At 36.9% G+C, this 13,093-nt stretch overlaps 1 protein-coding gene across 1 annotated transcript; it reads left to right on the forward strand.

Annotated features, from left to right (window-relative positions):
- The first annotated feature begins 594 nt into the window (after positions 1-594).
- coasy (CoA synthase) lies at positions 595-13,030 on the forward strand. The gene is made up of 10 exons (XM_052113793.1): positions 595-1,012; positions 3,851-4,579; positions 5,883-6,097; positions 6,933-7,064; positions 9,870-10,059; positions 10,743-10,807; positions 10,900-10,984; positions 11,091-11,188; positions 11,270-11,416; positions 12,801-13,030. The coding sequence occupies exons 2-10, from the start codon at positions 3,889-3,891 to the stop codon at positions 12,873-12,875; spliced, it is 1,698 nt and encodes a 565-aa protein (XP_051969753.1). The 5' UTR covers positions 595-1,012; positions 3,851-3,888; the 3' UTR covers positions 12,876-13,030.
- Positions 13,031-13,093: the final 63 nt, after the last annotated feature.

The following is a 13,093-nucleotide window of genomic DNA, read 5'->3' on the forward strand; positions in this document are numbered from 1 at the left end:
ACAGCATGCATGGTCTGCTTCATCCTGGCAATCTGTCCAACACAACAGAAACAAAACAACCAGTTCATCATCCATATCAACATCTGGGAAATAAACCAAAAGTGTGCAAACGATCATTCAAGTGGTATTAATTAATTCAGCATGACTTTGTTTAGTAAGTAACAGCAGATTTCATTCAGATAATATCATACCTTGTTTATTCAGTCTTGCTCTCCTCAATAAGAAATCCAGGGAGACTTGAACAGTCCTTTTATAGCTCAAGGTGATGTGCAGTGATGATGCTCAATTCATTATATGCATGCAAGAAAAAAGCTTTAGAAAGTACTTGTAAAAATCTATAATAGCAAAAGTAATCTACTGCAATAGCCTTCTTTCACAAGACATCTGTATTTGAAATGTAGTTTAGGCTTTTTAGCTATTTACTGTGGAAAAATGAAAATGAAAAATGATTTCAAACCACTGTTTTTACAACAAAGGCCTATAAAACACATGGGACAAATAGGGACAGAATACATTTGACAAATTGCCCCAATCTGACTTTTATGAACTTTACCCTTGTCCTGAGAACATAGTTCAAAACAGTTTATGCTTTCATAATATAGTTTAACGTGCCAGTGTTGTGTTCACTAATTTACCAAACAGCTTTTACAAAAATTTTAGTATAGAGAGAATCAAATAAAACTGTGTAAAACTAGATTTTTGGAACCCAAATTCTAGTTGTTTCCTCTGCCATGCAAGTTGACTCAGTCGTAGTTACTAAGAGCTAAAATAACATTGCAAACTACATTTCCCATAATTCATTCGAATCAGGAACTCACGCTACCAGCCAATCAGCAGTCAGGATTCCTGCACATGGCCGTCTAGGTCAACTGGACCTGAGTGGGGTCTTGTGAGCGAAATATTAGTGCTTTAAAAAGTCATTATGAAGAAGTCTGATCTTATACAGTTTCCATCTGAGATATTATTCTACATTTCGCGATTCTAAACACCCTAAACGCCAGAAGACGCTCAGGTAGGTTTTGCAGAAGCAGGGTTTTTATGATGTCTGTTTTTCCGGATCAGCTGAATGTGTGTTGTTTTGCAGGAGTCTGGAAACATGCGAGGATAAATTAAGAGATCACCTGCTATTAATTAGGGTTTCCACCCGTCCCGTATTTAAAGATAAAGTGATGCGTTCAATACGAGACGCGATTTGTCCCGTATATAAGCTGGTCAGATGTCGTCACGGTGAAATCCAGACCGCCAATTTAACATTGATATAAGTTGGTAAATTTGACCAACGGTGGGTAAGGGACCGTCTGAAAAGTCCACAAATGGTGGTAAAACTGGTTTTTTTTTTTCTATATAAATGTTCATTAAGATCAAACAGTGTATGAATACAATCATAAAGACAAGTACAGGTGAAGGAAAAAAATAAATACAAATTATAAAAAATATGTATAAACCGTCCAAATTGTATATATAAATAAAATAAAGAAGACAAATAATCTATACAATTAATATAAATATATTTTTTACTTATATATATATATATATAAGGGTCAGGAAAGTTCTAAATTTAGCATATAAGAAAGGATATACAATTTGTATTAAAGGGGACCTATTTTGCAAAATAAATGTGAGTCTGCAGTGTGTGTACACAACCACCCTACAATGTTAATAGTCCACCACTCCTCTTTCTTATATTTCTATTTATCAAAAACAGTGCGTCAAAATGAACGGTTTTCGTTTCTGCTCTAATGTGATGTCACATTAGAGCAGGCCACGCCCACGACTGGTGACAGACTCCACCCTATTATCATAGATCCTCCCCTGAGTGATCTACACACAGTCCACCATTTTTTTCCCGCACTGGATCAGATACAGTGAGAAGAATAATGTCTCAGCTTCGTAAGCATCATAAGAGTCTTCATGTACTCCCGGCATCAGAGCCACTGAAGTTTTGTTTTTGAAGGAAACGTGCCCCAAAACGTACATAATTTGTGTATGTTTGTGCAAATCATTTTACACCAGACTGCTTTGTGAGTGAGTGCCAATATAAAACAGGATGTTTGCAAATCGCCTTTCTGAATGTGCTTGTTGGCTGATTCCACGGCTAATGCAGCTAAAGTTTTCTTTGCAGCATTGCAGCATGCAGCATTGTCTCTGATTGTTTGTGAGCAGCAGCTCATTTGCATTTAAAGAGACACACACGAAAACAGCGTGTTTTTGATTCCACCCAAAAAGAGGCATTTACGACATGGCATAATATATGATCCGTGGGGTATTTTGAGCTAAAACTTCACAGACACATTCTGGGGACACCTGAGACTTATATTACATCTTGTAAAAAGGGGCATAACAGGTCTCCTTTAATAATGCATATTAACTCAACGCATTTATTGCTAACTCCCCCATTTAAGTGTCCCTTATTTTAAAACTTCAAAAGTGGCAACAATAGCCTGAATAGGGACTGGTCATGCTTTAGTACACACGTACAGTTGCTGTTGTGCTAAACGGCCAGTAAAATTCAGTCTAGATTGAAGTGTGAACGTTACACAGATTGCAGTTAAACTTGTTTATCAGCTGCAAAATCTTTATCTATATCTACTGGATGTGCTTGTTTCACACACAGTGAACAGCATTGAGTCAATGATAATCTTGTTTATGGAATTTACTCTTTTCGTTTCGAGGATTAAGAGTGATTATTCTATTGATTGTTCTAAATATTAGAGTAAGTTTTTGTCATATTTTATTTAACCTTCAATACAATTTCAGAATTAAAAGTGATTATACTATAGGATTATTCTATTCTATTCTATAGTATTTTATAATTTTCTTTAGAATAGACATTAATAAAAGGGCCAGGATTAAGAGTGATTATTCTATGTTAGAGCATTTTTGTCATATTTTATTAAACTTTAATAAAAGTACCAGAATTAAAAGTGAAATTTTCAATAGACCAGAATTAAGAGTTATTATTCTAATCTACTCTATTCTGTTCTGTTTTATTCTATTCTGTTCTATACTTTAGATCTATACTTCTATACATTTTAAAATGTATTAAAGGTTTTAGAATTAAGAGTGATTATTCTGTTCCACATATTACAGTACTTTTGTCCTATTTTATTTAAATTTTAATAAAGTGCTAATTTTTCTAAATTAAAAATGATTATTCTATGTGTCAGGGTTAAGAGTGATTTGTTTTTAAATTGTATTGTATTCTGTTCTGTTCTATACATTTCTATTCTTTATAATAGACCTTCAAAAATTGACATGTTTGATTGTTCTATTCTTAAAAAAAAATAGTATTTTGTGACATTTGATTTAAAAAGTAATAAAAGTTACTGAATTAAGAGTGAGTATTCTATTCTATACCAAATATCTTGTTTATCAAATTTATTCATGTTTTGTTTCAACTTTAATATAAATATATAATTTAATAACAAAGTACTGGATTAAAGATAATAGAATAGAAAATATTATAGGGATGCATATAAAATTACATTTAGGCCTACTGGTGTGATTTAACATAGTACAAGTTAATGTGAACACGGCAAAGTAACAATATGTGAGCATAGCTCATAATCCAGATTTGTATCACATTTTTTAAGATGTTGCACAAGCAGTCTGACATTATTGTTACACACTTTTTTTTTCCATTTTTTTTTTTTTTTTTTGTGCATTTACAGCCATTCAATTGGCAAATGCTTTTATCCAAAGCAACTTAAAATGCATCCAATGTAAAATATATATATATATATATACACATTATCAGTGTATATATTTGTAAAACACACTCTTTACAGAACTTCTTCAAGTCCATGCTGATTATGTGAAATGTGATCAGATCTGTCATTAAATATTTCAGCTTCCCAAAGGAGATCAGGAAGTCATCATCAGCTGTCAATGATGTCCATGTTCAGCACTGGTATCCTGGTCCTTACATCTCCCTTACACGTACTTCCTCTCCGCATAGCGCCTGTCCTCACCTCTGCGGCACAAGTGGTGGAGCGTACACTTTATGTCCATCTCCACCCCGGTCTCAACCTGGGCCCAGGTGGACTGGCGCGGCCCGTCTACATCCCACCCGTGGTGGATCTTTGCAGCCTCATCTCCCGCCTTTACAGCAACGCAGCCGATATTTGCGGGCACCTTGACGTCAGGGTCTTGCTTACTAACGTCCGTGCCCAATCTGGAGTCTCTTCGGCAGGGTCGGTTGGAACCAACAGCCCATTTCCCTACCCACAGACACTGTCCCACTCACCTGAAGTGGTGTTGACAGACTTCCACATCCAAGATCCCGGACAGTCATCACTAGTCACCCAGTGCTTGCAGAAGTACACGGGTCACTGCTACGTCTGCACGCCCAGGCTCTCATCCATCCTTCTGGACCCAAATCTAGAAGAGGTTTGCAGTGAGGAGGATAATGAGAGAGGAAGACAAACACAATCAGAATCCTTAGAGACGTTCAGTGATGTTGTGGTGGGTGGCACTTTTGACCGTCTACATGGTGCCCACAGGACCCTGTTGAATATTTCCTGTCTGCTGGCCAATAGACGCTTTCTAATTGGCGTGTGTGACCAGGAACTATTGAAAAGTAAGTGGAGACCCTTTAAAATTATGTTTGAAATGTAGAAATAGAACGATAATTGGCTTTACTGATATTTTATGGAATAAAATTGAAAAGGAAAAACCTTGAAAAGAGAAAGTGTTGACTATCAATTGACAAATCTGTCACAAGTGAAAGTTAACACTCTTGTTAATCGGCCAAGCAAACATGGTTATAGGATCATCTTTACCTCCGAAAAAGCTCTGAAATCTCATTTGCACTGATGTTCAGTCTAAAAATGCTGCAAATGTTATAAATGCTGCATTAAAGTGTTGCACCAGGTTTTGCATCATTTACGTTCAAAACGCCATTAGATCTCACGTGTGTCGTAATTATTTATAGACCGCTATATCGGCCATACTGATTAATCAGACGATATTTGGCCATTTTGCAATTATCGGTATTGTCCGATTAAATTAAATAAATACAAATGCCGCATTAATGCGTTGCACCAGATTTGGTGTCATTTACGCCCAAAACGGCATTAGATCTCACATGTGTTGTAATTAGTCATAGACCCACACATTGGCTGATATCTGGCCATTATGTGATTATCGGTATTGGCCGATTTAATTTAATTAACTAAATGCTGCATTAATGCGTTGCACCAGATTTGTTGTAATTTATACCCAAAACAGCATTAGATCTCACATGTGTTGTTATTAATCATAGACCCACACATCGGCCGATATCTGGCCATTATGTGATTATCGGTATTTGGCCGATTAAATGTAATTAAATAAATACAAATGCCGCATTAATGCGCTGCACCAGATTTGTTGTAATTTATACCCAAAATGGCATCAGATCACACATGTGTTGTAATTAGTCATAGACTCACACATTGGCTGATATTTGGCCATTATCCGATTATCGGTATTGGCCGATTGAATTAAATTAAATAAATACAAATGCCGCATTATTGCGTTGCACCAGATTTGGTGTCATTTACACCCAAAACAGCATTAGATCTCACATGTGTTGTTATTAGTCATAGACCCACACATCATCCGATATGTGATTATTAGCTTTGGCCGATTAAATTAAATTAAATAAATACAAATATGTTTTGTTTCCGTTACTTACGCAAAGCTACTTTATGACCTCAAGAGAGATGTAGTTGTTGCTTTTGGTGGGGTTTTCTTTGCTGTAGTCTATAAAAACTTGGTAAAACGTGGTAATGGAATGACATGAGGGTGCCTAAATACAGAATTTTAATTATTAGGTCAACTTTTCCTTTAACTGTCTATTTTAAGCTTTTCACACTCTGTTTCTATGTGTGTTTGTGTAGATAAGGTCTTGAAGGAGTTGATAGAACCATACGATATTCGAGTACAGAAGCTACAGGAGTTTCTGAACGATGTCAAACCATCTCTCAAGTATGAAATCGTTCCTCTCTCGGATCCCTTCGGCCCCTCTATCAGCGACCCTGAGCTGCAGTGTATTGTGGTCAGTGAGGAGACGAAGAAAGGGGGTGAAGCTGTCAACCGAAGGCGTGTGGAAAATGTGAGAACGTTATTGTTGTCATACAGAGCTTATAAATAGACCTTTATCCATCGCATTTTACTCTGTTACACCATAGAACCACAACCTTGATATACAGTGGCCCCAATAAGTATTCTGACACTTCTAGATGAAGTGTGTAACTTTTTAGTGTTAAAATATTTTCTTCAGTCCCAGCCTAATATGCAGAGACAATTATAATAAGCCATAAGTAGGTTCATTGTTTGTTTAGAAAACCGTAAACACTGTGTATCTGTGGTGCTATGAAAATTCCTCTGTTTGTTTTGAGCGGTCAGTCTCAAGAGAGACAATAACATTGGCTTGACCAATTGCGTGAGTTGGTGGCGGGACTATTGGTTTGTTTGACCAATGGCAGAAGGGGGGCGTATACAGAATTATTTTTTCAATTTCGTTTGGTGGAGCTAGTGGTGCAGCAGTTACACACTTCATCTTTGAGTCATACTTAAAAATATATGATCATTACTGAAATAACAAAATATCAAAGCATGTGATTTAAAAGACAGCAAGCACGAGTACACTTTTTAAGCAAAACATTTCACGTCAAATAATTTGTTAGGTTGTAAATGGTAAAACAATAGATATAGAATAGACATTTAGTGTTGATTTATGATCACTATCTAAGTGTCTAATCCCGAGTAAATTATAAACTAGATCTTTGTGATCTTTGAACTTATTATTTTTTAGTTTGGGTGAAAGTGCAGTTACTATGGTGACCACAGTGAAACATTTGGACTTTGCTGCTGTCTAAATCTCTCAATATTTTGATCTTTTTTTGGTTTATAATGTGTGTTGAAGTAATTTTATGTGTACTGTGCAGAAATTGGCAGAGTTGGTTCTGTATGAGATCCAGCTTTTGAAAGACGCCCATCGCGCTGACATCGAGGAAGAGAAGATCAGTTCTTCCAGCCTAAGAACGAGATTACTGGGCACACTGCTCAAACCTCTTGCTGTAAGACCCTGTTTACTTGTTTATACTGTGCATCATTCATTCATATTCATCAGAATCCACAACTCTTTATCTGTAGATTTCCCTGCTGGAAAATCCAGTGTAAACCAGTTCCTACCTTTTCCAAGCTGGTCTTAGGTAGTCTAGAAGGCAAATTAGCTGAAACAATCAACCTTATAAACCTTTACCATCTTTGTTGTTTAGAAACAATCCAGCTACCATGTCCCAAAAACTAGCTTGCATTGATATGACTGGGTTTTTCCAGTAGGGAAAATTCATTCATTCATTCATTTAATCAGTCACTGAATCGTTAATTTTTATTGGAAGACAGTCCATAACTAACCCATATATACATACATACATCCATCCACCCATCCGTCAAGCATTAGTTCTTAAACTGTGCTGAGGAAAAGTGTGAGTGGTGAAACTTAAATTCTGTATCTTGGAATAAATCTCAGACTTCATGTTAATTTCACCAATTTGTGGAATTTAATGAAGAACATTCATGTTTGCCTATTTTTGAGATTTACATATTTCAATTTCATAACAACATTCCATCAAATTGAATTGTATCATTTTTAACAAAATTAAATAAAACTTAAAATGTTGTTCAATTTGATGGAATTTTGGCATGCAATTTTATATGGTATATTAAATATATGAAATAAATGATAAGATTTCATAACTTTCTGAGACCTGATCAATACTGTTATATGGCAGATTAGTGATTTAGTTTTTTCCTGGAGAAAAACGGGAGACTACGGTGCTGAGATATAGCAAACATTCAGTAAATTACAGACAATAAATAGACGGTATTACACAAGAGAGGATATACGATGGCAAAAAAAGAACAGTATGTGAACCCTTTGGAATTAGCTGGTTTTCTGCATTAATTAAGCAATATCACACGAGCAAGAGTGCGATATGGCCCTACATCAGCACTGCTGTGATTCGTAGGTAAGCCGTAGGTAATTACAGCATTGCTGATGTAGACAGCACTGTCCGAGTACGGTCATAAAAACGCATTTGTGCATAGAACAACAAATGATGGTTCAAAACAAATGATGTCTCCCAAGACTTCGTTAGTAATTAAAAAAGTTAAATTCAGAAATAGTAGCACGGCTTGTGCTGTTTCTAACAAGTTATTGGATAAACAAGGATAGATGGCTGGATGTGTGTGTGTGTGTGTGTGTGTGTGTGTGTGTGTGTGTGTGTGTGTGTGTGTGTGTGTGTGTGTGTGTGTGTGTGTGTGTGTGTGTGTGTGTGTGTTTTAAACAGTATGTATCCAATGTGGAAACTCTGATAAAAGGTAAGCACTTGAGTTCTGTGGCTACTTTCACTAGTAGTGGACATCCAGCCAAGATGTTTCAAATGGACTCAATGAGGTATAAAAAAAAGAACCCAAGAGTGTCAGCTGAAGACTTGAATGAATCATTGGAACTGGTTAAGATCTCTGTTTGTGAGTCTACTATACGGAAAACATTAAAAAGTCATGGTGTCCATGGCAGGACACTATGAAGGAAGCTGCTGCTTTCCAACAAAAACGTTGCTGCATGCCTGAAGTTTGCCAAAGACCCCCTTGACACTCAACAATGCTGCTGGGAAAATAATTTGTGGACTGATGAAACTAAGGTTAAATTGTTTGGGAAGAACACTCAGCACTACATATGGCATAAAAAGGGCACCGCATACCAACATAAAAACACCATCCCAACAGTGATGTACGGTGGAGGGATTGTCATGATTTGGGGCTGCTTTGCTGTTTCGGGGTCTGGACTACTTACCATCATTGAGGGAAATATTAATTCTCATGTTTATCAAGATATCCTACAGGATAATGTCAGGGTGGCTGTGCACCAGCTGAAGCTCAGTAGAAGTTGGGTGATGCAGCAGGACATTGACCCTAAACATCGAAGTAAATCCACTAAAGAATGGCTTTGAAAAAACAAAATCCACCTTCTGGAGTGGCCCAGTCAGAGCCCAGAACTTAACCCAAAAGAGATGATCTAGAATGACCGCAAGTGAGCCGTTCACACCAGATATCATAAGAATACGGCTGATCTAAAGCAGTTTTGTAAGGAAGAATGGACCAGAATTCCTTCTGAACGTTGAAGCTTCCAGAAACTTTGTTTGAGGCTATTGCTGCAAAAGGAGGATCGACCACTTATTAAATTAAAGGGTTCACTTACTTTTTCCACAGCACTGTGAATGTTTAATGGGATATGTTCAGTTATACATGTTTGTGTGTTATTAGCTTAAGCACATTGTGTTTTTCTTGACTTGTGACTTTGATGAAGTTGAAATCACATTTTTTGACCAATTAATGCAGAAAACCAGCTAATTCCAAAGGGTTCACATACTTTTTCTTTCCACTGTATACACAATAGTGATGTATTATTTATATGTTATGTAATTTGGTTATACTGTATGATCATATACATTATGATATATTTGTTAAAAAAAAGCATTTTGACCTGTTTGATGTAGTTCAAAAAGACTCTTTAAAGGGATATTTCAACCAAAAACATTTACTCGCAATGTTCAGCACTCAGTCACCATTCACTTTTATTGTATGGAAAAAAAGAGGCAATTAAAGAGAATGTGACTGTGGCTGAAATTCTGCCTCACATCTCTTGTGTTCCATAGAGGAAAGAAAGTCAGATGTGTTTGGAACAACATGAGAGTGAGTGAATGATGACAGAATTTTGGGTGAACTATCCCTTTAAGTATTTGTTTGTTACTTTGATTTAATCTCCTTTAAAGGAAAGTTCTTAGTATTGATTTCATTTTATGTTCCTCTGGTACCAGCCTCGGTCTGATCTCTCTCTGGATCCATATGTGATCGGTCTGACGGGTGGCAGTGGATCGGGGAAGAGCTCTATAGCTCGCAGACTGGAGGGGCTCGGTGCTGTATGGATCGACTGCGATCAGCTGGGTCATGAGGCTTACCTACTGGGCACATCTGTATACCACAAAGTCCTGCAGGAGTTTGGCCCAGGTATGGAGAGATACATATTGAATCTCTTGAACATAATATGACTTAATCAATCTCACAATTTGTGGCATTGATTTACGGTTGGGTTTTTAATTGATTAAAGAAATATTCCAGGTTCAAGTTAAGCTCAATCAACAGCATTTGTGGCATAATGTTGATTACCACAAAAAAATAAAAATAAATAAAAAATAAATTGGGTGTTATAGTGAGGCATTTATAATGGAAGTGAATGGGGCCAGTCTGTAAACGGTAGAAAACACCCTGTTTCAAAAATATAGACTTTGCCTTTGAAACAGAGTGTACTTTAACGTTTTCGAACTGGCCCCATTCACTTACATTATAAGTGCCTCACTGTAGCTCTGATTTTGGAGTGAATGGTGGCCAGAACTTTGAAGATCCAAAAATCACATAAAGGCAATATAAAAGTTATCCATTTGACTCCAGTAGGTGGCGATATGCACGAAAAATGCGAATCGCCAAAAGCAAAAGAAGAAGAATATGGAAGTGAAAGTGGAGATTTATAGTTTAAAAAGGACTTAAATATTGATCTGTTTCTCACCACACCTATCATATTATTTCTGAAGACATGGATTAAACCACTGCAGATTTCATTTGGGTCAAGTTATAACTTCATTAATCAATTAAGAGTTAAATCAGTATTTTTGTTTCTTTCTCTTTGTTGTCAGATATCCTTAACGAGGATAAAACCATTAACAGACGAGTACTGGGTGGGAAGGTATTTGGGAATCAGGTAATTTGTACTGCAGAGAAATATTATGTTTAAACATCATATTTTCCATCTGGCTTATGTTGTGTGTGTGTGATGCTGTATGTGTTCTTCAGGAACGTTTGAAAGCTCTGACAGATATAGTGTGGCCTGAGATCGCCCTGCTGGTGAAGAATAAAATAGAACAAGCAAAAGTACAAGGTGAGCTGTTTTATTTGGGGCCTCCTTTCTTCTCGCTGTAGCTAAGCTATTTCTTTTGAATGGTACAACTTCTCCCGTTCGTGTCATTCTGATTTTCTGTTCTCAGGTAAACATGTTTGTGTTGTGGACGCGGCCGTGTTGCTCGAGGCTGGGTGGACACATTTGGTGCATGAGGTTTGGGTGGCCACCATCCCAGAGGAAGAAGTACAAAAGCTTTACAGAGACTTTTATTATATGTACTAGAGTACTGGAATGTATAGATGCTTTAAACCTCTCTTATCTCAGGCAGTGAAGCGTATAGTCCAGCGTGATGGTGTAGAGGAGGAGGTCGCCATGAGGAGACTGAAGAGCCAGTGGCCCAATGCCAAGCTGATAGAACATGCCAATGTAGTGCTGTGCACACTATGGGAACCTGATGTCACTCAGAGAGAAGTATGCACATTTTAACTTCCTTTCTTGTGTTCCACACCAGAAAAGATAGATAGACTGAGATAGAAGTTTGGTTAAAGGTGCACTCAGTGATTTTGCTAAATGTTTAAACGGAAAGGTTTTTTTTTTTTTTTTTAAATATGTTTAAAATTAAACCGTATCGCAGTTGTGGTATTTTTTTCTCTTAAACAAATCACAGGGTAATAAAAAAATAAGTACGGGGGCCTGGGTAGCTCAGCGAGTATTGACGCTGACTGCAACCACTGGAGATCGCGAGTTCGAATCCAGGGTGTGCTGAGTGACTCCAGCCAGGTCTCTTAAGCAACCAAATTGGCCCGGTTGCTAGGGAGGGTAGAGTCACATGGGGTAACCTCCTTGCGATTGCTATAATGTGGTTCGCTCTCGTGGGAATTGAGGTGAGTCACTACGCCACCATGAGGACTTAAGAGCGCATTGGGAGATATCCCCCACCCCTCCCAAAAAAACCCAAATGTTTTAATGTTATAAATTTACACTAAATCATTTTAAAATGCTGTTAAGTAAGGCGTGACACACAAATGTTACCGAGTGCACATTTTTCCCTTATTAGTTTTAATAATAAATTTTTAATAAATTTGTACACATCTTGAAATGAATAATATTTGTGTAAAATGTTTAAAATGATGTACACTCATGAGATGAAGAGCATGTTAAAGACTTTTATTATGAAGCATTTCTAATGTTTAAAGGGACAGTTCACCCAAGAATGAAAATTCATCATTTACTCACCCTCATGACATCCTGGATGTGTGTGGCTTACTTTCTTCTGCTGAACAATGAACACAAACAAAGAGTTTTTTGAAAAACATCTCCGTTCTGTAGGTCCTTACAATGCAGGTGAAAGGTCCAAAAAGCACATAAAGGCAGATTAAAAGTAATCCATACGACTCTAGTGGTTTAATCCATGTCTTCAGAAGAGATATGATAGGTGTGGGTGAGAAACAGATCAATATTTAAGTCATTTTTTACTATAAATATTCGCTTTCACATTCTTCTTCTTTTGTTTTTAGCGATTTGCATTCTTTGTGCATATCGCCACATACGGAGCAGGGAGAATTTATAGTAAAAAAGGACTTAAATATTGATCTGTTTCTCACCCACACCTATCATATAACTTCTGAAGACATGGATTAAACCCCTGTATGGATTACGCTTGTTTCCTTTGTGTGCTTTTTGGAACTTCAAAATTCTGGCCACCATACAGAGTCGATATATTCTTCTAAAAATCTTTGTGTTCTGCTGAAGAAAGTAAGCCATTTCTGGGTAAACTATTCCTTTAATGCACAGTGTGAGCGAGCACTTGCATGTATGCATGTGTTTATTTATTTTTTAACATGCATCTCCCCAGGTATTGAAAGCCTGGACTCTTTTACAACAGCGGATACAGCAGAGAAGACGAGAGGAAATCAGTTCTTCATCCTGATCACACAGATCCACACACAAACGCAAGGCTCAGAGTCACTTCCAATTCATAAGAACATGACTAGATCTCATTTTCAAAATGTAGCTAAATATTAACACCAGACTGTTTTTCTTAGTTGATCATTTGATTAGCATCATCAAGTGATCGCTTTTAAAATCATCAAGAGTTTGTTATATTGAATGGCTGTAAACTGCACAGGTGAATAGGTGCATACATAT

This window comes from Xyrauchen texanus, chromosome 41 (genome assembly GCF_025860055.1).
Source record: "Xyrauchen texanus isolate HMW12.3.18 chromosome 41, RBS_HiC_50CHRs, whole genome shotgun sequence".
In the NCBI taxonomy this organism is placed as follows: domain Eukaryota; kingdom Metazoa; phylum Chordata; class Actinopteri; order Cypriniformes; family Catostomidae; genus Xyrauchen; species Xyrauchen texanus.

Excerpts from the sequence above, each read along its gene's own strand:
- coasy (XM_052113793.1), top strand. The coding sequence starts at position 3,889 with ATGATGTCCATGTTCAGCACTGGTATCCTGGTCCTTACATCTCCCTTA. Across the intron at positions 6,098-6,932 it reads ACCGAAGGCGTGTGGAAAAT|AAATTGGCAGAGTTGGTTCT; the intron begins GTGAGAACGTTA and ends TGTACTGTGCAG. Across the intron at positions 11,417-12,800 it reads CTGATGTCACTCAGAGAGAA|GTATTGAAAGCCTGGACTCT; the intron begins GTATGCACATTT and ends GCATCTCCCCAG.